Source organism: Neoarius graeffei, chromosome 7 (assembly GCF_027579695.1).
Source record: "Neoarius graeffei isolate fNeoGra1 chromosome 7, fNeoGra1.pri, whole genome shotgun sequence".
NCBI classification, from domain to species: Eukaryota; Metazoa; Chordata; class Actinopteri; order Siluriformes; family Ariidae; genus Neoarius; species Neoarius graeffei.
The window spans coordinates 18,874,674-18,900,470 of NC_083575.1; the positions used below are offsets into that span (position 1 = coordinate 18,874,674).

The 25,797-nt window shown below is 40.9% G+C and overlaps 1 protein-coding gene across 1 annotated transcript in view; it reads right to left on the reverse strand.

Annotated features, from left to right (window-relative positions):
- Window positions 1–278: 278 nt before the first annotated feature.
- lhcgr (luteinizing hormone/choriogonadotropin receptor) overlaps window positions 279–25,797 on the reverse strand; it is a 78,778-nt gene continuing 53,259 nt past the window's right edge. Inside the window, exons 2-11 of the mRNA XM_060925369.1 lie at window positions 25,197–25,268; window positions 16,433–16,507; window positions 15,953–16,027; window positions 11,071–11,145; window positions 10,778–10,855; window positions 4,193–4,261; window positions 4,021–4,095; window positions 3,571–3,756; window positions 3,085–3,150; window positions 279–2,401 (exon numbers count right to left, since the gene is read on the reverse strand). Coding sequence (XP_060781352.1) covers window positions 1,210–2,401; window positions 3,085–3,150; window positions 3,571–3,756; window positions 4,021–4,095; window positions 4,193–4,261; window positions 10,778–10,855; window positions 11,071–11,145; window positions 15,953–16,027; window positions 16,433–16,507; window positions 25,197–25,268 — 1,963 coding nt within the window. The 3' untranslated portion in view covers window positions 279–1,209. The remainder of the gene's footprint in view (window positions 2,402–3,084; window positions 3,151–3,570; window positions 3,757–4,020; window positions 4,096–4,192; window positions 4,262–10,777; window positions 10,856–11,070; window positions 11,146–15,952; window positions 16,028–16,432; window positions 16,508–25,196; window positions 25,269–25,797) is intronic.

Here is a 25,797-nt window from a genome sequence, read left to right on the forward strand (position 1 = left end):
TGTCCCAACTTTTTTGGAATCAGGGTTGTAGGTGGCTCAATTAAAATTCTCTGTCAAATGAGAACATATGCATTTAGCTCCCAAGAAACCATAGCCAAGACGGTCAAACTGGTAGACCTTTTGTGCCACCTAGTAATTGCTACTAATGCTACATTGTGGACAAGTTTTTTTTTTTTTTTAAAAAGAAAATAACACAACAGCAAGGCAGGGAAATCTCAAACATTCATTTATCAATTTAGACAAGCAATAAGAAAAGTGAAAAATACAACATTGTAACTTAATAGCTTACAAGATGGATCAGCTTGTCTGTGTTTTGGTAGCTGGTAAGACCAAACTTGATTTTTCAGCTGGGTAACTAAAGTATGACTGACTGTTCTTTCCAAAATCTGGAATTGTTTTTTTTTTTGTCCATGATCTGTTGCAATTTCTCCTAGTAGACTAGGAGAAAGTAGGTGTAGTAATCTTACACTCGCCAAACTTACACTCATTTGAATTGTAAGGATGTGTGACATGCTATATTATGTTCATAAAACAAGGCTAGCGGCAGAACACAGTCATAGCCCTCTGATCTCTTTGATGACCTAGGCTGTGTTGTGTTCTCAGAGATAAGACAAGGTCCTTGAGATGTATATGACTTCAGAGTAAATAAAAAGACCATCAAAATAATATAAAACCTACATTTTTTTTTTACAAAAATAACAACCATCTTATTAAGGATAGAAGGAAAGGATCTATTCAGGATGTTCAGTCTGTGATGTTCCTACTTATGTCTGAGAACTAGGCAATGATGGTCACTTCACAGACTGAAAAAAAAAGTGTAAAATGAATTGAAAGAACGAACTGTAATGTGACGTATGAGGACAAATCCGTTTCCTTTCTCTCTCTCTCTCTCTCTTTATTTTTAACTTTATAGGCCCAATCCTGGCTATCCTAGTTTGTCAGCCCCTATTGTTTACTCCTCTGTCAAGGGTATGAATAAACTCAAATTACAAAGGTGTTTCTCATGGGACAAATCGTTATTTTTCAGGACAAAAAACTCTTAAAGTGAAATAAAATAATTCACAAATTCCCTCTGAAAGAGTTTGTCCTCAACCTGAGTGAGAATCAAATTTTAAAATACTCTGAAGGGACACGACTAACATAATACACCATACAGCATTGCACAGTGATGAAAAAGATGAGAGTTCTCAGACAAGCAGCCAGAATGCGTTATGTGAGATGTTCTCCACATAACCCCTCTATCTGCAGCTGGCATTTTCGGTGAGGATAGGTAGACAACCACATAGCAGCATGAGGGCCCTTGCTGACTGAGCAACTCATCATTTTTGCAGTGTTATCTGAGCAGTATGTCTTCATGCGGTACATGTTGGCTTTGCTCTCACAGCAGCCCATAGAGCTTAACAGAATGCAGGTGTCTTTCCTGAAGGCCTTGGTGAATATGGCATAGAGGAAAGGGTTGGCACAGGAGTTAATAGGATAGAAGAGCACCAGCAGGATCTTGGAGTTGGTGACTGTGATGAGAGGCATCTTAAAGGCAGCTGAGATGGCAAAGAAAGAGATTGGTGCCATGCAAAGAAAGTCGGTGAAGATAAGTACAGCCATGCGCTTGGCGATTTTGGCATCAGCAGCCCGGCCAGGCACTTCAGGGTGGCGCACAACCACGTAGATCCGCACATAACAACCACAAATCACCAGAAAAGCCCCCACATTGAAAAGCAGCAGAAGAATGACATAAGCCTGGGCCAGAGGTGTTTCAATGTCCATGGGCAGGCACATGCTGACTTTGCTGTAACTACTTATGCCCACTAGTGGAAGTAATGCCATGCCCAGGCAGAGCAGCCAGCCAGCAGCCATTATTGCAACAGCTTGGGGCAGAGCAAGTCGATGCTCCAGCTGCATGGCATGGGTGATGGTGTACCAACGTTCTATGGTGATTGTGGACAGCGTGTAGATAGACAGTTCTCCACCAAAGACGGACAGAAAGCCTGCAATGTTGCAGCCCACTCCTGTCTGCCATTCAATAGCATGCTGGCTATAGTAGCCCTGTGTCCTCAGGTCCACAATGGCAATCATGAGGAGGTAGACACCAATGCAGAAGTCAGCGAAGGCCAGGTGACACATGAGGAAGCGTGGCACAGTAAGTTTGCAACGGCTGGCAAATAATACAAGAAGCACGGTCAGGTTGCCAGCAATAGCCAGGATGTTGATGAACCAGATGGCCACACGGAGGAACCCAAACCCAGCAATATCCTCACAGGGGTTGAAGGCATCTGCCTCTGGGCTGCATTGGAGGGCTGGTCTGAGTTGACAGAAGTCTGGGTACTCAAAGTCCACAGTCCTAAAGCTGGCTTCTGATAGTGGATCCAGCATGTCAGAATAGAAAACCTCTTTTTCGGAGCCTCTAAATGTATAAAGAGAAATAATGGTCAGAGTTGCATAATTTATGCTCAGTTTGGAATAATGCCTATACAAACAAGTACAGTATTACTATCTATTTTTATCTTTGACACAGTAACACTGAGTATAGTATAAATAAGGTCAGGTTGCTAAAGGAACATGGCTAATGACATGTATCAAATACACAATTATGCATGCTGTTAATTATACAAGTTGTCCAAAAAATCAGAAAGGAATATGTTCAGCAAATATGTCAGTCTGAATATGTTCAGCAAAATCCACAGAACATTATACAGCAACTAAGAAAATGTGTAATGGTGAGCATGTAGCGCATATGTTGTAAATCATAAATACAAAATTAAGCATATTTAGTTTTACTCTCATTGGTTCCTGAATTTTTTTTTTTGCCACCCTGCAGAATATAGCATAGAATATCTTTATTTTCATCATACAAGTATAATGATATTTGGCTTGTACTTCCTATCGTGAAAATTCTTAAAGTACACAAAACTAGTGATAAACACAGTATCGGCATATATAGATGAAAATGAGAGATTTCTAGAGACAACTATCAATTTATCCCTGTCTACATGTAAAATTAAATTTCAGTAGTTGTAAATGTTTTTAATTTTTTTGTTTGTCTGACAGAAATGTAATGCTACAACTATATAGTCTTATAAACCTTACTTATTTAATGGACTCTGGTGTTCACAATATGAAGATCCATTTCTCTGTGCTGAAGATGGAGACTCCCTGTTGAAGAAGACACATAATAAGAATGTCTGCTAAAGAAAGATTTTCTACCAAGATGCATCAAGCAAGATGCTTTAGTAATATTTTGTTAAGTAATCTATAATCAAGATACATTTTTCACCCATTTCACTATAAGTAAATGTTTAACTTTAACTATCATGTAGAGAGGGTTTCTTGCACTTCTGACATGAATGAGCGAGGGCTTGAAAATAAGCTTACAACACTGTGTGATTAATTTATTATAGAGTAAAACAGTTTAAAATAACAAGACCATGATTCATTAATAGATAACTGTGTACTCATTGACAAGGATAGCTAAGAAAATGTGTAAATGTTTTAACTATTTCCTAAAGTAAAAAAAAAAAATGTTATGCATGTTGGTCAGGAGACCCAAGGATGAGTACAAGAAACAGCAGGGACCTGTGAGTGTCCCAGCTGAGTAGAGCGCAGCAGTGGCTTGGGTAGGTGAGATGAGCCTCTCTTAAGCTCTCTAAACTGTTTAGAGGAGGCAATCTCTTTAGCAAAAATGCTGAGCGCGCCACCAGTATCAGCACAGACTGTAGGCCATGAGATGGCAACGTCTCCAGAGCAGTGGAGGACACGTCTCTAAAATAAAATAGCAAATCAACCTTAGAATAAATACAGCATACAAAAGAAAGGGCAGAGCATAATTAAACATTATATCTTACATTCAGTAGAATTTTTTTGAGTTGGTGTCAGAATGTGATCCGTTTTTTTGCTTTTTAATTCCTACCTAGTAAACATAAATACTAATGCAGGGGAAACTAGTATTTACTATATCTGGGTAACTTAGGACATTTAAAGGCATCTCTCGATCAAGTCCCTAAAGTTCTGCAGGATACAACTTACAATACAGCTGGGCCAAAAGCTCCTGTAAAAGCGTCTCTGTGGATTAGTTTCAGCTTTCGGTTGTTCTTTAAGGTTCTGTGAAACAAACAATAAAAGATTTTAAGTGTCCATGCAAATTTGCTAGGTTCACAGGCATAGCGAATGTAAGTGTTAACAATGGCCCAGTACTTACAATTTATCTATTTTTGTCCCATTGAAAGCATGTTTGTGTATTTCCCTGAAGCCATTGTTATACAGGTTCCTATGAAAGTGAAACAATTGAAATATTATCAGAGGAATATGATTAGGGAATATACTTTATATATTTTTATCAAACCTGATTTGAATTTCTATGATGTTTAAATGTAGCCAGCATATAATATAGTTTGTGTGTGTGTGTGTGTGTGTGTGTGTGTGTGTGTGTGTGTGTGTGTGTGTGTGTGTGAGTGATATACACGCCATCCCAATGCGGCGTGGTGATGTAGCTTAGAGCAGGTTATGGTTGCTGAACTGCTGGTTGTCCAGGTGGTGTTCTGAAAACAGTGTGGGCTTTATAGATAATTGGGCTAATTTTGAGGGCACTGCTGGCCTGTTCAGGCGGGACGGTATCCATCCCACTTGGGAAGGTGCTGCTCTCATTTCCTGCAGCATAGGTCATGGTCTCAGGACAGGCCTAGTTAATTCCTGACAATCCAGAGCCAAGGCCAGGGAGCAGACGAACAGGCTAAACCAACTGTCTGCTAGCTGCACAGAGTCGTCACTCAGGGTCCACTACATCGAGACTGTGTCTGTTCCCCGAGCTAAACAAAAAGGTAGAAATTTTCAGAGAGTTTGCTCCAGTAACCTAATCAATATAAAATTAGATCATACTGACTGTACAGCTGCTGCTAGCACCTTTGATCTAAAGGTGGGGCTATTAAATATTAGATCTCTTACATCTAAAGTGCTAATGGTTAATGAACTCATTACTGATCAGGAGTTTAATGTACTTTAACTGAAACATGGATTAAGCCAAATGAATATATAGCATTAAATGAAGCGAGTCCTCCTGGATACAGTTATATACACCAGCCTCGTCAAACTGGCAGAGGAGGAGGCGTTACGGTTATTTATAATGATTATCTAGGTGTAACACAAAAACCTGGTCATAAATTTAATACATCTGAAGTTCTTCATACTCATATAATGTATGTAGCCTCGAAAAATAAGTCTACCCAGTTAATTCCATTGCTTATTATTTACAGGCCCCCGGGGCCATATTCTGAGTTTCTTTCTGAACTTGCAGATTTTATCTCAGATCTGGTTATTTCCTTAGACAAAGCTTTAGTTGTCGGAGATTTTAATATTCACTTCAATAACCCAGAAGACCCTTTAAAAACAGCGTTTGTGTCCATTTTAGATTCAGTAGGGATTAATTAGAATGTCATAGGACCGACCCATAATGGTGGTCACACCCTCCATCTTATACTAACATTCAGGTTAAATGTAGACAATATAGTCATACTTCCACAGTCTGAAGTTACCTCAGATCATTATCTCATCTCATTCAAACTATGTCTGAGTAATAATATATGCACCTCACTACGCTACTGTATTAAATGTACTTTCACGTCAACTACTGCACAGAGCTTTATAAATGATCTCCCAGAGTTATCAACTTTGATTGGGTCACTGTCAGCCCTTGCAGAACTTGACCAGGCAACTGAATGCTTAGAGTCAACATTCCGCCATACCTTAGATAATGTAGCTCCTCTAAAAAGGAAAATGGTCAGAGACAAAAAAATTAGCACCCTGGTATAATTATGACACACATTAAAACAGACCACTCGAAAATTGGAACGTAAATGGCGTCAAACAAAGTTGGTAGTGTTCAAATTAGCATGGAAGGAGAGCTTCCTGAAGTATAGAAAAGCTCTTAGTGCTGCTAGATCAACATATCTCTCCTCCCTAATAGAAGATAACAAAAATAATCCTAGATTCCTATTTAATACTGTAGCAAAATTAACCAGGAATAAGTGCACTATAGACACATGCACACCTGCAGTATATAATAGTAACGATTTCATGAATTTTTTTAATGACAAAATTGAGAATATCCGACAAAAAATTCAAGCTACTAATTTAAGGTCAGACAATGAAAGTGACCTTGTAGTTAACAATATAACTGTATCAGATCATCAATTAGAATGTTTTACTCCCCTTAGAGAAACTGAATTACTTTCATTAATCTCGGCATCAAAAGCCTCAACTTGCATACTAGATCCCTTACCTACACGTCTATTCAAACAGATAATACCTGAAGTAATTGAACCGCTTCTAAAAATAATAAATTCTTCTCTTACGATTGGCTATGTACCCAAATCCTTTAAACTAGCAGTTATCAAACCCCTGATTAAAAAACCTGACCTTGATCCCTGTCAGCTGTCCAATTATAGGCCAATATCAAACCTCCCCTTTATCTCCAAGATCCTTGAAAAAGCTGTGGCACAGCAGTTATGCTCCTATTTACATAGGAATAACATCCATGAAATGTATCAGTCAGGATTTAGACCTCATCATAGCACAGAGACAGCACTGGTTAAAGTAGTAAACGACCTACTGTTGGCGTCTGATCTGGGCTGTGTCTCGCTGCTTGTGTTGCTTGACCAGAGTGCAGCATTTAATACCATTGATCATTCCATTCTTCTGGATAGACTAGAAAATGTTGTGGGAATTAAGGGATCAGCCCTCTCCTGGCTCAGCTCTTATTTAACTGATCGTTATCAGTATGTCAGTATAAATGGTGATTATTTCTAGACATACTGAGGTAAAGTTTGGTGTTCCACAAGGTTCTGTCTTGGGTCCACTGCTTTTTTCTCTATATATGTTACCTCTGGGTGATATTATTCGTAAACATTGTATTAGTTTCCACTGTTATGCTGATGACACACAGTTGTATGTTTCTGCAAAACCTGATGAGAGACACCAGCTTTATAGAATTGAGGAATGTGTAAAGGACATTAGACACTGGATGCTTATTAATTTCCTTCTGCTTAACTCTGACAAGACTGAAGTACTTGTACTAGGACCACATACGGCTAGAAGTAAGTTTTCTGATTACACAGTGACTCTGGATGGCCTTTCTGTTTCTTCACGTGCAGCAGTAAAAGACCTCGGAGTGATTATTGACCCCAGTCTTTCATTCAAAACTCACATTGATAACATTACCTGGATAGCTTTCTTTCATCTCAGAAATATTGCTAAGATAAGAAATTTAATGTCACTACATGATGCAGAAAAACTAGTTCATGCTTTCGTTACCTCCAGGTTGGATTATTGTAATGCCTTACTGTCTGGATGTTCCAATAAGTGCATAAACAAGCTCCAGTTAATTCAAAATGCCGCAGCAAGAGTCCTTACTAGAACTAGAAAATATGACCACATCACGCCTGTCTTATCCACACTGCATTGGCTCCCAATCAAATTTCGTATTGATTATAAAATACTACTATTGACCTTTAAAGCACTAAATGGTCTCGCACCACAGTACCTGAGTGAACTTCTGGTCCTCTATGACCCGCCACGCCTACTTGGATCAAAAGGTGCAGTCTATCTGCTGGTACCTCGTATAGTGAAGGTTACATCGGGGGCAGAGCCTTTTCTTACAAAGCTCCACAGTTATGGAACAGCCTTCCAAGTAGTGTTCAGGAATCAGACACAGTCTCAGTGTTTAAGTCTAGGCTGAAAACATATCTGTTTAGTCAAGCCTTTTGTTAATGGTGTTTATGAGGTAAAGGTGTAGATCTGGGTCTCCAGACATAGTGTTTTGGTAAACTGGGATGTATGGATGCTGTCAGTCCCCACTCGCTTGCTCATTTGAGTTTGTTGACGGTGTAGTGGCTGGCTGCTTTATGTCCCGGGGCTCCCTCATGCCTGTGTTACCTTCTGGCTCTCTCCTTTTAGTTATGCTGTCATAGTTAGTTGCCGGAGTCCCTGCTTGTACTCGGTGCAATATGTATACTGTTCCGACTTATTCAGGTGACATTGGGCATACCTAACAACCTGTGTTTTCTTTCCCTCCCCCCAAATCTGTCCCTCTGAGTTACATGGAGTCAACAGGAAATCTTTTGGTGGAGAGGGTGGAGATCTCGACTGGCTATCGTAGCCTGCAGGGAATCGGCCATCAGACATTCTGTCGCATGTCCCAGACCCGGTGAAATGTAACTGAATTGTCTTGGCCAGCCCTAAGGGTCCCATCTGCATTCCATCATTGCTGAGGAGTGTGCTCCCATCACCCAATCAAGCATCCAGCCAGAGCAGGTCATGATATTTTTAACCATATTAACATGCCATTGTTGTGTATTATGCCTGATGTCAAGACTCTCGTCTCTGCGAGCCGACCACACAGACTTAATACTTGTGTCATTTTTAGGGCATACCTAACAACCTGTGTTTCCCCCCCGAATCTGTCCCTCTGAGTTACATGTCGGTCCTGGGATCGAGATGCTGACCTCTTCTGCCCCTCGGACCTGCTTGATCCATCCTGGTGCCCTGTGTCTGGTTGGAGTTTTATCGCATCGCTCCTGTGGAGGATGGCCCCATGAGGACAGTTGAAAGTTACACCTGGAGGATGCTCTGGACTCTTACAGTAATGCTTTTATGGCTGAGGACTACAGTTGACTTGCTAACTTTAGGACTGCAGTTGTCATGAACAGTTTTGCACTCAAATTTCCATCAATGAAGAGTTACAACATCAACGAAACTGTCTTCATGTTAAAACTGTTAATGTTATAGTCATGCCGTCTGTTGTTGCCCAAATGAGGATGGGTTCCCTTTTGAGTCTGGTTCCTCTCGAGGTTTCTTTCTCATGTCGTCTGAGGGAGTTTTTCCTTGCCACCGTTGCCGCAGGTTTGCTCATTGGGGATAGATTAGGGATAAAATTAGCTCATGTTTTAAGTTGTTCAAATACTGTAAAGCTGCTTTGCAACAATGTTTATTGTTAAAAGCGCTATACAAATAAACTTGACTCATATATAAATAAAAAACAGTCAATGTTTTGGACACACCTACTCGCATTTTAGTTATTTTCTAAATTTCTAGACCATTTTCTCTACATTTTTCTCTTGGTATACTGTACACATCAAGACAGTTACAGTGGTGCTTGAAAGTTTGTGAACCCTTTAGAATTTTCTATATTTCTGCATAAATATGACCTAAAACATCATCAGATTTTCACACAAGTCCTAAAAGTAGATAAAGAGAACCCAGTTAAACAAATGAGACAAAAATATTATACTTGGTCATTTATTTATTGAGGAAAATGATCCAATATTACAGATCTGTGAGTGGCAAAAGTATGTGAACCTTTGCTTTCAGTATCTGGTGTGACCCCCTTGTGCAGCAATAACTGCAACTAAACATTTGCGGTAACTGCTGATCAGTCCTGCACACCGGCTTGGAGGAATTTTAGCCCATTCCTCCATACAGAACAGCTTCAACTCTGGGGTGTTGTTGGGTTTCCTCACATTAACTGCTCGCTTCAGGTCCTTCCACAACATTTCGATTGGAATTAAGGTCAGGACTTTGACTTGGCCATTCCAAAACATTAACTTTATTCTTCTTTAACCATTCTTTGGTAGAACGACTTGTGTGCTTAGGGTCGTTGTCTTGCTGCATGACCCACCTTCTCTTGAGATTCAGTTCATGGACAGCTGTCCTGACATTTTCCTTTAGAATTTGTTGGTATAATTCAGAATTCATTATTCCATCAATGATGGCAAGCTGTCCTGGCCCAGATGCAGCAAAACAGGCCCAAACCATGATACTACCACCACCATGTTTCACAGATGGGATAAGGTTCTTACACTGGAATGCAGTGTTTTCCTTTCTCTAAACATAACGTTTCTCATTTAAACCAAAGAGTTCTATTTTGGTCTCATCCATCCACAAAACATTTTTCCAATAGCCTTCTGGCTTGTCCACGTGATCTTTAGCAAACTGCAGACGAGCAGCAATGTTCTTTTTGGAGAGCAGTGGCTTTCTCCTTGCAACCCTGCCATGCACACCATTGTTGTTCAGTGTTCTCCTGATGGTGGACTCATGAACATTAACATTAGCCAATGTGAGAGAGGCCTTCAGTTGCTTAGAAGTTACCCTGGGGTCCTTTATGACCTTGCCGACTATTACACACCTTGCTCTTGGAGTGATCTTTGTTGGTCGACCACTCCTGGGTAGGGTAACGATGGTCTTGAATTTCTTCCATTTGTACACAATCTGTCTGACTGTGGATTGGTGGAGTCCAAACTCTTTAGAGATGGTTTTGTAACCTTTTCCAGCCTGATGAGCATCAACAATGCTTTTTCTGAGGTCCTCAGAAATCCATGATGCACTTCCACACACGTGTTGTGAAGATCAGACTTTGATAGATCCCTGCTCTTTAAATAAAACAGGGTGCCCACTCACACCTGATTGTCATCCCATTGATTGAAAACACCTGACTCTAATTTCACCTTCCAATTAACTGCTAATTCTAGAGGTTCACATACTTTTGCCACTCACAGATATGTAATATTGGATAATTTTCCTCAATAAATAAATGACCAAGTATAATATTTTTGTCTCATTTGTTTAACTGTGTTCTCTTTATCTACTTTTAGGACTTGTGTGAAAATCTGATGTTGTTTTAGGTCATATTTCTGCAGAAATATAGAAAATTCTAAAGGGTTCACAAACTTTCAAGCACCACTATATATACATGGATTATTTTGTTGAGTGACTGACAGAAAGCATAAGATCTTACATTGTTGTGTCTTCAGTTGTCATTCCAGTGAAGGCATTTGGTGGGATTGACTGCAAGTGGAGGTTGTCACAGATATCACTAAAAAGAAAACAGTAGAGACAGTAATCTCATTTAAAACTGTAATCTAACTGTCCTGAGTGTTTGTATTTGTGTTTTTGATCATCCATAACATTGTGAAACAGCAAACTATACAATATTGTACTGAATAATCTTCTCTCTCTCTCTCTCTCTCTCTCTCTCCATGAGCCTCTCTTGTTTAGCCCATACATTCTTTTGACACCTGTCGAACTTACAGTATGAAATCAACTTCAAGAGATGCAATGGAGGTTAAGTCAGGAAACACAACTATCCCAGTGTTGGAGATGCTCCTGTGGAAATGAAAAGCAATCAGCATTGTGTCGCCAAAAACAATTGCTATCAAACCCCAGATAACAGGCTTAACCTCAACACACTTCTCTTTGGCCTTCATAATAACAGCTTGCTCAATTCAGACCTTTTTGAATTTTAAAGGAACTGTAAACAGTGTTGTTGATCTTGCTCACTTGCACCAGACCTAGCTATTCAAAGAATTTGCTTTGTACAATACCCACACCCAACATTCCTGTCAGTACAGTATGGCATATTTATAAATTATATTGTCAGCTTTTTTTTTTTACTGCAACTACCTCAGCTCAATGTTGCACAGCATTGTATTGCACATACAGTACCAGTCAAAAGTTTGGACATAATTACTCATTACTATGGGAAGCTATGGCCTACTGGTTAGAGAAGCAGCTTTGGGACTAAAAGGTTGCCGGTTTGATTCCCTGGACCAGCAGGAATGGCTGAATTGCCCTTGAGCAAGGCACCTAACCTCCAACTGCTCCCCAGGCTGCTCTGGGGACACCGTATGTTGCTCTGGATAAGAGCGTCTGCTAAATGCCTGTAATGCACGGGCGATTGCTCTAAGACAACGAGGGAGGCTCAGCCTCCTCTAAAAATGCCCTTATAACTTTAATGTGTGAGTTTCTCCCCCTCGTGACAGCACGATGCAGCGCAGCCTCAGTGGGCTTCAATGGCATTGGGAGCTCTGCGCTTTCAATCTCAAAATGCAAGACGATTATTGGACAAATACTGCGAAAATGCCCGCCTACGGACTCCCACGGACTCCCAGCCTCAGTGGACTTCAGTGGCATTTGGGAGCTATGCGCTTTTCAATCTCAAAATGCAAGACGGTTATTGGACAAATACTGCGAAAATGCCCGCCCACGGACTCCGAGCCTCACATGGGAGGGACATGGCAGTTTCCGCGAGGAGACTGGTGATTGGTGAAAGCGGCCGGATATTTTCTTTGATTGACAGCTTGTTTCAACTATAGACAGGCAGCGGTACAGTGTTGCCAGACTGGGGGTTTCCCGCTCAATTGAGCGGTTTTAAGTGCATATTGGCGGGTTTTGAACATATTTTGGGCTGGATAACGTCAGCAGTATCTGGCAACATCAGTTCAGTCCCATGCGGATTCGCAAGTGCTGTATTGTAAGAGATCAGCTTACATTTCGATTTCATTCATTACATACGGTTTCTACCAGCTTTTTTAGTTTGTATATATTTTCATTGTAAATAAAGTGTAAATATAGTGTTGTCAAGTTTGCTATCTTAGTTCCAGAAATTTCATTTATTTGAGTGACTGAACTTGAACTTGAGGGGGCTAGTCAGCTAGCAAGAAAGCTGCGCACGGATGCCAAGCATTGCTGATTTAATTTTGGCGAAGCCATTTTCCAGTCTTCCTTTCGAGGAAAAAATTAAAATTAAAGAGCAGGATAGACCAACACCTCAAACTGACTTGGTGAAAAAGGTAGGGAATAATACTCGTTCCTTTCAGCTCTCCTGGTATGAGAAAGTGAATTGGCTAACAGCAAGTGACCCACATCAACAACAGTAAATAGGCTACTTTAGTAATATGTCATGGATGGACCAAAAATATAGAATCTATTTAAAATGTTTATGCTGAGTATATTATATTGGAATATATATTTTTCTGGATATGAATTAAACACAGCTACAATTTGGAAAACATTTTTAAACAAAAACACAGCCGAGAACATTTCACACTACAGACCTGGATTAAAAGTGAAGGGTTATCAAAATTGTCAATAAAACATTTCTCAGTCAAAATAAGTAAAATATAGGGAAAGTGTCATTGAATGAAATGTGTGGCACCCAGCTCTACTGCTGAGGTTCCTGACAAAGAGCTGCTTTCAATAATGATCAATTTTTAAACAACATGCCACAATTTTAAAATATAAAATGTGAAAATATACCCCCCTCCCCCCAACGCCACCATCATGTATATTGGACAGTAGGCTAATGGGCCAAAAGAACCTGTTATTTCACAGTTTGTGACGCTGCCAACAATCAGCCAGATCAGAGGCAAGAGTCTGGGCAAAATTGATGTGTTTTTTCTTTTAAAATCTGGAAATATCGTAACTGACCAGCCTCCCCTGTTTGAAAGACTACCAGCCGCCACTGCTGTAATGTAATGTCGTCGTTAGCTGTCCATTGCTAGTGATGATGACTGCTTCATTAGGATGTGCAGAAACACAGATTGGCCGCGAGGCCCACACCAGAGTGACAGGGTCATCCGCAGTGGTGGCATGAATGGCGTGGCTGAGCTGTCATAGAGCATCTGGCTTTGTGAGCCCTCGTATACTCCCTTTGATGCTTGTCTTCAATTGCGGACACTGAGCTTTTCACTATGCTTCACCATGTTACTCTATCTGAGGCATCCCTTTTCCACGTCTGATCGATAATTCCGGCATTCTTCATGTTCCTCTTCAAGACATTTTTGTACCTCAGTTTCTGTCATCCTTGTCTCCTCTTTCCTCGGCTCAGTTCTCCACAGAAAACGGCTAATGGAATGTAATGCAACTATGAATGAGTGTGTCCAAATTTTTGACTGGTACTGTATGTACACCTGCACATATCCGCACTATATACACCACATACAATTCATACATTTGTTTTGTCTAGCTTTTGTTTTAAATATATCTTTTATATTTATATATTTATATTTTTAACCATGTAAATTCCTTTTTCTGTCACTGGACAGTTGTAAAAAGCATTTCACTGCACATCATACTGTGTGTGTGTGTGTGTGTGTGTGTGTGTTTTCAATAAATTTGAGTCCACACCCTCCACTCAGTCCCAGGCCCTCCATTCAAACCTCTATCCAAAGTTTGAGTACAGGTGTTTGCTCCACATAAGCAGATGCACACTTGGGTCCCGACCATAAAGCCGTTTGAGTGTTATTTTTTGTCAAGCAAGCTACATTGTGCTTGTTATGGAGTTTCTTACAGTGTGGGTGGATAAAGTTTTAAAAGACCCTATCAAACAAAATAATGACCTCTCAAGAAGCAAAGCATGGTGGCATTCGTTATTTGGTCAAATGTCAGCCTTGTTTGTCATTTGATCTCAGGCTTATGACCTAGCCTACTCCATCAAGCTACCTCTTTGCTTCCTGTTTATTTAAATCCTACACTTGTATGGCCTACCTATTCACATGCAAAATAACTGACAGGCTAGGAGGAGCAATTCTCTCCTCATTATCTCTGGCCGCTTTATCCTGTTCTACAGGGTCGCAGGCAAGCTGGAGCCTATCCCAGCTGACTACAGGCGAAAGGCGGGGTACACCCTGGATAAGTCGCCAGGTCATCACAGGGCTGACACATAGACACAGACAACCATTCACACTCACACCTACGGTCAATTTAGAGTCACCAGTTAACCTAACCTGCATGTCTTTGGACTGTGGAGGAAACCCGGAGGAAACCCACGCAGACACGGGGAGAACATGCAAACTCCGCACAGAAAGGCCCTCGCTGGCCGCTGGGCTCAAACCCAGACCTTCTTGCTGTGAGGCGACAGTGCTAACCACTACATCACCGTGCCGCCTGGAGCAATTCTTTAATATCAAATAAAGTGATTAAAGAACATAGGACAATCACATATTTTAAAAAAAATCATACCATCTATTTCAGCAATGCTAGCAGAAACTACAATTTACCCAAGTTTTAATGGGGACAGTCTTCAAGTTAACTATAATGAAATCAGAGAGAGAGAGAGAGAGAGAGAGAGAGAGAGAAAGAAAGAAAGACTTTATTGCCACGTATAGATGCTTTTTTTAAATGTAATTTTAATTTAATTTTGTTTTTACATATATCTTAGTTTGTTAGGGACTTAGGGTCAGAGTGCAGGGTCAGGCATTGTACAGTTCCCCTGAAGCAGAGTGACTTATGGATCTCGTTCAGGGGCCCTGCAGTGGCAGCTTGACAGTGCTAGGGCTTGAACTCACTAATAGACACGAAATAGACTAGATTTTTAGTGATAGATACTAAAAATGTAACTGCAGTATGCCAATAGTGTCATCAGAAATATAAACTGAAGTGTGCCTATAGAGATGTACAGTGTGCCACAAGTGAAGCTTGTCTATTTTCAGTGAATCAGATTACAGTAATTGGCTCAGCTCATCAATAAGAGTCAACTATTTTGCCTCTTAAATGGCTTCTTGGCAGTTCTATCCCCAAAAACAGCTGGAAGTTGTTGACCTTTGTCTAGGTATCAGCATTATTATTAAAAAAGTATACTTTCTGATTAAAACAATTTGCATCGTGTGCTTTTTAATCTAGTTTAAAAGTCCTCAGGACAGGCAGCATGGTGATATAGCAGGTAGCATTCCCACTTCACAGCATCTGGGCTAGTTCATTCTGAGCTTGGGCTACTGTCTTTGTGGATTTCCTCCGGTTTCCTCCCACCTCCCAAAAACATGCAGTTGTGACTGTAAATGTCGACTGGACTCTAGGTGTAAATGAGTGTGTGAGGTGCCCTGTGATGGACTAGAATCCCAGCAGGGAGTATTCCTGCCTCGCTCCCAGTCTTCCATGGCTAGACTCTTGCTCCAGTGCAATCCTAACCAGGACAAAGCAGTTACTGAAGATGAATGAATTAATGAAACCAGGAAGGCACTGCTACATTGACAAATACAACAAGTCAACAAGCACTGGCATTAATATAATTGTATGCTGTGTGGAGACCACACTGGGTTCTACTCCTGTCAGCCAAGGGCATGAATCTGAGGCTATCATGGGCACAGGCTCACAACTAGACAGCTGGATATTAGAAAAAAAACATGGTGCTCACAGGTATCTCAGCTTGGGTAGATTATTGAAGGCACGCTTGTTGATATGGACCAGGCTTCGTGTGTTCTGGATTGATCTGTGAATCAATATTAGATTGATCCAGCAATAAATTTCATGAAGAAAGATGAAAAACAGAGTTGTACCTGTCAAACAATGACACTATTGGTATAATCAAAATACAATAATCTTTAAAGACTACTGTTTTAAAAAAACAAAGTAAAAAAAAACATATGCACACAGCAATAGTGTACCTTTATACACATGGAATGGAACTGAATGGAATGGAAACTAAACAGCATCAACAAAATATTATTTTATATTTGATACATGTGATATTGCTAACAATTACCAAAAGTGTAAGCATTTTAGCAATATACAAATCATGATACTGTTTCCCCTTGTTATCCATGTATTATAGTATTACAGGATTTTTTTCTGATAATGTGAAGATGTATCATCACTGGTCCTTAACAATACTTACATCTCTGAGAGGTTGAAGAGGTTGTTGAAGGCCTGGGTCTCAATGGTTTCCAGTGTCACACTTTGAGCAATTTCTCTGAAATCACATAACAGACGCTAAACATAAAAATGGTGCATATTACATAATTTGACTGATGCTTCAGCTCCCATGTCCTCTGTTGACCCTGTTCCAGATTCTGATCATCTTATGGCCCCACAGTGTTTAAAGCCTGCCACTAAATTTGATGCATTGCAATGTTCTTACCTTAATGAATCTCAGTCTTAATTCCCAGGTTTGGATTTTAGAACTATTTTTGAAAGTTCTGCCTGTTGTGGCTTCTTGGTAAAGCCAATTGTTAAATTAAGTTGACATATAATTTAAATATAAATTCAATAAAATGATATTACTCAGGTCTCAATTTTCTAATAACAGATTGATCCTGTGCAGAATTATATTTTGTCCTCCTGTCAAGATCAGTAGTTCACAGCTTTCTGTTTGTGCAGCAGCAAAGAGTTAGCAACATACTATTTATTCAGGAATATATTGGCAATATAGTACATGATAACCCCATATCAGAAAATGCTTGGATGGAAAATGCAAATAAAAATAAGAAAGCAGTGATTCCTAAATTTACTTTGACTTGTTACCTCGCCCGGGATGGAGTCCACCAGGAGGCAAGGTATTGTTTTCAGTGGGGTTTCTTTGCTTGTTTGTTTGTTCGTTTTTGTTAATGATATTATGGGAAAATGGCTAGATCAATCTTCATGAAACTTTCAGGATAGATGAGCATTGGTCCCAAATAGAACCTACAAAATTTTGGGGGTCATCCAGTCAAGGTCAACAAAAAGGTCAAAATCGTTTTTTCACAATCTTCCTTCATATTCATTCAGATGTGTTCTGATTGGCTGAGAGCAGTACGGTGTGTCCAGATTGGCTGAGAGCAGTATGGTGTGTGAATGAGAATCAGAATCAGAACCATGTTTATTGGCCAAGTATGTTCACACACAAGGTCAAAATCAAGGTCAAGGTCACCAAAAAGGTCAAACTCATTTTGTTGCGATATATTCCTTCATATTCATGAAGAATATGAATATGAAGGAAGATATCGCAACAAAATGAGTTTGACCTTCTTGGTGACCTTGACTTTGACCATATTCATAATCCAGCCACTGGGGGTGCATAAGCGTACTCTTGGTGCCGGTCCCAAGCCCGGATAAATTGGAGAGGGTTGTGTCAGGAAGGGCATCCGACGTAAAACTGTGCCAAATCTAAAATGCGGAATGAAAAGAGAAATACCATACCGGATCGGTCGAGGCCCAGGTTAACAACGACCGCCTCCGGTACTGTTGGTCAACAGGGTGCTGGTGGAAAGTGTGCTACTGTTGTGCCAAAATGGAGAAGGAAAAAGAGAGGGGGAGGCGTGTTAGGAGAGAGTATGAAAGATGGAAGGGAAGGAGCTTAGAATTGAGGGTAGGAACACTGAATGTAGGAACACTGACTGGCAGAGCGAGAGAGTTAGCAGGTATGATGGAAAGAAGGAAGTTGGACATTTTGTGTGTACAGGAGATGAGGTGAAAAGGAAGCAAGGCCAAGAACATTGGAGATGGATGCAAGTTGTTTTATTATGGAGTCGATGGAAAGAGAAATGGTGTTGGTATTGTTTTGAGGGGAGAGTTGGTCAACAGTGTGATTGATGTGAAGAGAGTGTCAGACAGAGTGATAGGCATGAAGGTGGAGATTCAAGGAGTGGTAATCAATGTTGTGTGTGCGTATGCCCCACAGGTTGGATGTGAGAATGAAGAAACGATGGATGAAGTGGTAGAAAGTACAACCCCGATTCCAAAAAAGTTGGGACAAAGTACAAATTGTAAATAAAAACGGAATGCAATGATGTGGAAGTTTCAAAATTCCATATTTTATTCAGAATAGAACATAGATGACATATCAAATGTTTAAAGGAACAGTCCACCGTACTTCCATAATGAAATATGCTCTTATCTGAACTGAGACGAGCTGCTCTGTACCTCTGTACCTCTGAGCACCGTATCAATGCGCTGCCGAAGCGCGCAGAAGGTGTTAGTACGCCTGTCATTATAGTGCGGACTTTCCATAGCATAGAAAATCGCTACGTTTCAATTTGTGTAACTGAACTTGTTTCATATCACTGGTCATATAAACCTATGTAAACAGGAAAAACGCGGAAGAGTTTGGTCGCATCTAACTACAGCCCCAAAAAATACCATTGGCCATACTGAGCCTAGCTACATTGCTAACAGGAGTGACAGCGCGTCTGACTGCGTCTGACTGACTGGGAGGTCGCGCAAAGCTCGGAGAGGTACGGAGCAGCTCGTCTCAATTCAGATAAGAGCATATTTCATTATGGAAGTACGGTGGACTGTTCCTTTAAACTGAGAAAATGTATCATCTCATCTCATTATTTCTAGCCGCTTTATCCTGTTCTACAGGGTCACAGGCAAGCTGGAGCCTATCCCAGCTGACTACGGGCGAGAGGCGGGGTACACCCTGGACAAGTCGCCAGGTCATCACAGGGCTGACACATAGACACAGACAACCATTCACACTCACATTCACACCTACGGTCAATTTAGAGTCACCAGTTAACCTAACCTGCATGTCTTTGGACGTGGGGGAAACTGGAGCACCCAGAGGAAACCCACACAGACACGGGGAGAACATGCAAACTCCGCACAGAAAGGCCCTCGCCGGCCACGGGGCTCGAACCCGGACCTTCTTGCTGTGAGGCGACAGTGCTAACCACTACACCACCGTGCCGCCAAAATGTATCATTCAAAGAGAAAAATTAGGTGATTTTAAATTTCATGACAACAACACATCTCAAAAAAGTTGGGTCAAGGCCATGTTTACCACTGTGAGACATCCCCTTTTCTCTTTACAACAGTCTGTAAACGTCTGGGGACTGAGGAGACAAGTTGCTCAAGTTTAGGGATAGGAATGTTAACCCATTCTTGTCTAATGTAGGATTCTAGTTGCTCAACTGTCTCAGGTCTTTTTTGTCATATCTTCCGTTTTATGATGCGCCAAATGTTTTCTATGGGTGAAAGATCTGGACTGCAGGCTGGCCAGTTCAGTACCCGGACCCTTTTTCTGTGCAGCCATGATGCTGTAATTGATGCAGTATGTGGTTTGGCATTGTCATGTTGGAAAATGCAAGGTCTTCCCTGAAAGAGACGTTGTCTGGATGGGAGCATATGTTGCTCTAGAACCTGGATATACCTTTCAGCACTGATGATGTCTTTCCAGATGTGTAAGCTGCCCATGCCACACGCACTAATGCAACCCCATACCATCAGAGATGCAGGCTTCTGAACTGAGCGCTGATAACAACTTGGGTCATCCTTCTCCTCTTTAGTCCGAATGACACGGCGTCCCTGATTTCCATAAAGAACTTCAAATTTTGATTCGTCTGACCACAGAACAGTTTTCTTCTTTGCCACAGTCCATTTTAAATGAGCCTTGGCCCAGAGAAGACGTCTGCGCTTCTGGATCATGTTTAGATATGGCTTCTTCTTTGAACTATAGAGTTTTAGCTGGCAACGGCAGATGGCACGGTGAATTGTGTTCACAGATAATGTTCTCTGGAAATATTCCTGAGCCCATTTTGTAATTTCTAATACAGAAGCATGCCTGTATGTGATGCAGTGCCGTCTAAGGGCCCGAAGATCACGGGCACCCAGTATGGTTTTCCGGCCTTGACCCTTGCACACAGAGATTCTTCCAGATTCTCTGAATCTTTTGATGATATTATGCACTGTAGATGATGATATGTTCAAACTCTTTGCAATTTTACACTGTTGAACTCCTTTCTGATATTGCTGCACTATTTGTCAGCACAGAATTAGGGGGATTGGTGATCCTCTTCCCATCTTTACTTCTGAGAGCCGCTGCCACTCCAAGATGCTCTTTTTATACCCAGTCATGTTAATGACCTATTGACAATTGACCTAGTGAGTTGCAATTTGGTCCTCCAGCTGTTCCTTTTTTGTACCTTTAACTTTTCCAGCCTCTTATTGCCCCTGTCCCAACTTTTTTGAGAGGTGTTGCTGTCATGAAATTTCAAATGAGCCAATATTTGGCATGAAATTTCAAAGTGTCTCACTTTCAACATTTGATATGTTGTCTATGTTCTATTGTGAATACAATATCAGTTTTTGAGATTTGTAAATTATTGCATTCCGTTTTTATTTACAATTTGTACTTTGTCCCAACTTTTTTGGAATCGGGGTTGTATACCAAGGGAGGAGCGCATGCTGATAGGAGCGGATTTCAGTGGACATGTTGGCGAGGGAAACAGAGGAGATGAGGACATGATGGGCAGATATGGTGTAAGAGAGAGAAATGTGGATGGGCAAATGGTAGTTGATTTTTCAAAGAGGATGAATTTGGCAATAGTCAATACATACTTCAAGAAGAAAGAAAAGCACAGGGTGACGTTTAAGAGTGGAGGAAGATCTATACAGGTGGACTACATACTCTGCAGAAGGGGTAACCTGAAGGAGACTGGAGACTGTAAAGTGATGGCAGGGGAGAGTGTAGCTCGACAACATCAAGTGGTCGTGTGTAGGATGAGCTTGAAAGTGAAAAAGAGGAAGCGTGAAATAGTGGAGCCGAAGTGGTGAAAACTAAAAGAGGTTGAACATCAGAAGGAGTTTAGGGAAGAAATGAGACAAGCATTGAGTGGTCATGGAAGTCTGCCAGAAGATTGGAATACTACTGCTGTACTAGTAAGAGAGGCAGCAAGGAAGGTGCTAGGGTGGTCATCAGGAAGGAGGAAGGAAGACAAGGAGACGTGGTGGAACAAAGAAGTGCAGGAAATTATAAAAAAGAAGAGGCTAGCAAAGAAGAATTGGGATGATCAGAGAGACAAGGAAAGCAGGCAGTTATACACAGAGACGAGACAGAAGGGAAAAAGAGTGGTAGCGAAGGCGAAAGCAGATGCATACCAGGAGTTGTACGAAAGACTGGAGACCAAAGAAGGAGAGAAAGACCTGTACAGACTAGCTAGGCAGAGAAACAGGGAAGCGAGGGATGTACAGCAGGTAAGAGTGATGAAAAGATGGAAATGGAAATGTGCTGACAAAGAGAGTGTATTAAGAAGGTGGAAAGAGTACTTCGAGGATTTATTCAATGAGGAGAATCCAAGAGAGAAAAGGTCAGATTCATTGGAGACAGCAAATCAGGAAGCAGAGTTGGTTAGTAAGGATGAGGTGAGGGCAGCCATGAAAAGAATGAAGACTGGGAAAGCAGCCGGATCAGATGGTATCCCCATTGAGGCTTGGAGATGTTTGGGTGAGATGGCTGTGGAGTTTCTAACAAGATTGTTTAATAAGATCCTAGAGAATGAGAAAATGCCAAATGAATGGAGAAAGAGTATGCCAGTCCCAATATACAAGAATAAGGGAGATGTACAGAGCTGCAGTAATTACAGAGGAATAAAATTGATGAACCACACCATGAAGCTATGGGAAAGGGTATTGGAGGCGAGATTGAGAAGAGAGGTAGCAATCTGTGAACAGCAGTATGGGTTTATGCCAAGGAAGAGCACATTGGATGCAATTTTTGCTTTAAGAATGTTAATGGAGAAGTACAGAGAAGGCCAGAGAAAGCTACATTGTGTGTTTGTAGACCTGGAGAAGGCATACGATAGAGTGCCGAGAGATGAGTTATGGTATTGTATAAGAAAAAGTGGAGTGAATGAGAAGTATATCAGAGTGGTGCAAGACATGTACAAGAACAGTGAAACAGCAGTGAGGTGTGCAGTTGGAACAACTGAATGGTTCAACGTGAAAGTGAGACTCCATCAAGGATCTGCTTTGAGTCCTTTCTTGTTTGCCATAGTGATGGATAGCTTGACGGACTAAGTGAGGCAAGAGTCACCATGGAACATGATGTTTGCGGATGATACTGTGATATGTGGTGAAAGTAGAAAGGAGGTTGAGTTGGGTTTGGAGAGATGGAGGTATGCATTGGAATGAAGAGGAATGAAGGTGAGCAGTAGCAAAACAGAATACATGTGCATCAATGAGAATGGGGATGAGAGTGTAGTGAAGATGCAAGGAGTAGACATAAAGAAAGTTGGTGAATTCAAGTACCTGGGGTCAACTGTGCAGGAAAATGGGGGCTGCAATAGTGAGGTGAGAAAGAGAGTGCAGGCAGGATGGAGCAGTTGGAGAAGGATATCGGGAGGCATTTGTGATAGGAAAGTCCCAGCAAAAGTGAAAGGTAAGATGGATAAGACAGTAGTGAGACCAGCTGTGATGTATGGATTGGAGACCGTACCCTTAACGAAGAGACAGGAGGCAAAGTTGGAGGTGGCGGAGGTGAGGATGTTAAGGTTTGCGATGGGAGTGACAAGGTTGGACAGGATAAGGAACGAGCACATCAGAGGGACAGCACATGTGGAGAGCTTGGGAATTAAACTAAGAGAGATGAGACTGAGATGGTATGGACACATCCTGAGAAGAGATGCAGAGCATGTGGGAAGGAGAATGTTGAGGATGGAGCTGCCAGGCAAATGAAAACGAGGAAGGCCAAAGAGGAGATACATGGATGTAGTGAGAGAGGACATGAAAGTGGCAGGTGTGGTAGAGAAGGATGCGGAAGACAGGGAGCAATGGAGACGAAAGATCCGCTGTGGCGACCCCTAATCAGGAGCAGCCAAAAGAAGAAGATCTTCCTTCATATTCATCATGAGTGCTACCGGGCGAGTTTTGTTTTGCCTGGTAACATTTGTATTTCATTGCAGACAGTATAGACCAAAGATACTGTATTTCATGTTTTCTCAAGTCAACTTCCTTTCATTTGTTAATATACATCCCTTCCTACATTTCAGGCCTACAACACATTCCAAAAAAAGTTGGGATAAGGGCAATTTAGGGCGAGCAATGAGGTAACAAAATAATAATGATGTGATTTGAAACAGGTGACGTCAACAGGTAATTGTAATCATGATTTTGTACAAAATCAGTGTCCAGGAACAGCCTAGGCTTTGAGTAGCAAAGATGGGCCGAGGATCTCCAGGTTGTCAACAAATGCACGAGAAAGTTATCGAAATGTTTAAAAACAATGTTACTCAAAGAAATACGGGAAGAATTTGGCTATTTCACCCTCGATGGTTTATAATACTGCATCAATAAACAATTCAAGGAAGGAGCTTTGTATTTAGCTTTGTAAAGCCTAAGCTGAACAGCCATGATCTCCGATCCCTCAGATGACACTGCATCAAGAACCATCATTCATCTATAGCTGATATAACCACATGGGCTCGGGATTACTTTGGCAAATCTTTGCCAAGCACTACAATACAGAGTTACATTCACAAATGCCAGTTAAAACTTTACTGTGTCTAGAAGCGCCATCGACTTCTCTGGGCTCAGAGACATCTGGGATGGACCATCACACACTGGAACCGTGTATTGTGGACAGACGAATCAGTATTCTAGGGCTTTTTTGGAAGAAATGGATCCCGTGTGTTCTGGACCAAGGACGAAAAGGATAATCCAGACTGTTACCAGCAAAAAGTCCAAAAGCCAGGGTCTGTCATGGTATGGGGTTGTGCCAATGCTTTTGCCAAGTAGCTTACACTTCTGTGATGGCAACATTAATGCTGAAAAGCACACTGAGATTTTGGAGCAACATATGCTGCATTCAAGATGACATTTTTTCCAGGGATATTTCAACAAGATAATGTAAAACCACATTCTACACACATTACAAAGGCGTGGCTGTGGAAGAAGAGGGTGCCTACAGTCTGTCTCCAATAGAGAACATGTGGAGAATTTTGAAATGAACAAAGTATGGCAATGACAACCCTGTACTGTCCTGCTTGCAGGAAGAATGGGACAAAATAAAACATGAACTGCTTCATCACTTTGTGTTTTCAGTCCCAAAACATCTTTTAAGTGTTGTGAGAAGGAATGACAACATTGCAAAGTGGTAACCTACCTGTACCTGAATAATTCTCTGTCAATGATCCTTGTCATCACAGAGACGAGATAGCACACTTCTGTACTAGCTCGGCAAACTCATTCCTTGATTGTATAAGTCTTTTAGCTTGTTCAATTGATATTCTAAGCAGTTTTGATATTTTGATCCATGGATCTCGATAATGGCTCCCAGTCGGTTTGGCAAACATCATTTACTTTGTAAGAGATGTATTCTCAGCTCTACTGTGCATACATGAGCAGTATATTTAAGGTATTGGTGCATCAGTGAAGCTGCTCACAGTTTGAGTACCAACAATCTTCCTGATTTGCTCATTGTTGTATGCGTAGCTACAATCTGCATCAGTACCTTCGTTTTTCTAAAGTATATTATTTCGCTTCCAACTGCCTTTCACCATGCTTCTTAAAACACTGGGTCCAACATACTTAGGACTTTGGTCTAAAGGCAGTGGTCTAGACACTAGTACTGAAACACCATATCCTGGACACATCTACTCAAACATCTGGCAACCTCAGCAGAATGAGCTACACAAAGTTAATTTGCATACTTTGTTATATTGGCACCAAGAAAATCTACTTAATCAGGTATGTAACCCTGATGTAATGAAGATAAATAAATAAGTAAAGGTCGACAGAACTTTTAAGTAGCTGACATTCTGAGAACAACAGAACAGCTATATTTAGAGACTGAGGCTGTCAGATTCAATACCAAATGCAAACTTCCAAAAAAATGTGGAAATAGAAATGTTTAGTAGACATTCACTCTGGTTTGAGTGGACGATCAAATGGTAAAGGATACTCACATTCTTTTGACACCTTGCAGTCCATCGAAGCTGAAACTGGGAATCGTCTTTAAGTGGATATAGTTTAGAACACTGAAAGAAAATGATATTCATTGTTAATAATTGTTTACTTAGAAGAGATGCCACATAAAAATGAGGCAAAAGGCAATGAAGCATTACAGGCCTGATAGAGCTACACTAGTAAAGATATCCAGTGACTGGACTGAGGCAGTAGTCAACTAAAAAGGGTTTGCAGTCAAATAGAAAACATTTTATTTAAGGTTTAGTTCATTTTTTCTGTTACTTATGCAGATGTGAGACTCTATAGTTCTGTATTGATCTTAGAGCATCAGTTGCATAACCAAGTGGCTAATAGTTCATTTAAGCTTTACTAAAACAACATACCCATCATACTGACATTACTAATTTCTTTTTCACATCCTTTCCTTGCCTACAGTAAGCCTTCTGTCTGTGTACTCAATGATTTTATGATGGTACTTCAACAACTTCAACAAAACCTTGTACATGATGCATAATATGAGCTGTTTAACAATTAAAGCCTTGCATGACTAATTATTTGGAACCTAACCTGCCAGTTGTGTCTATTCTGTGCTTCAACAAC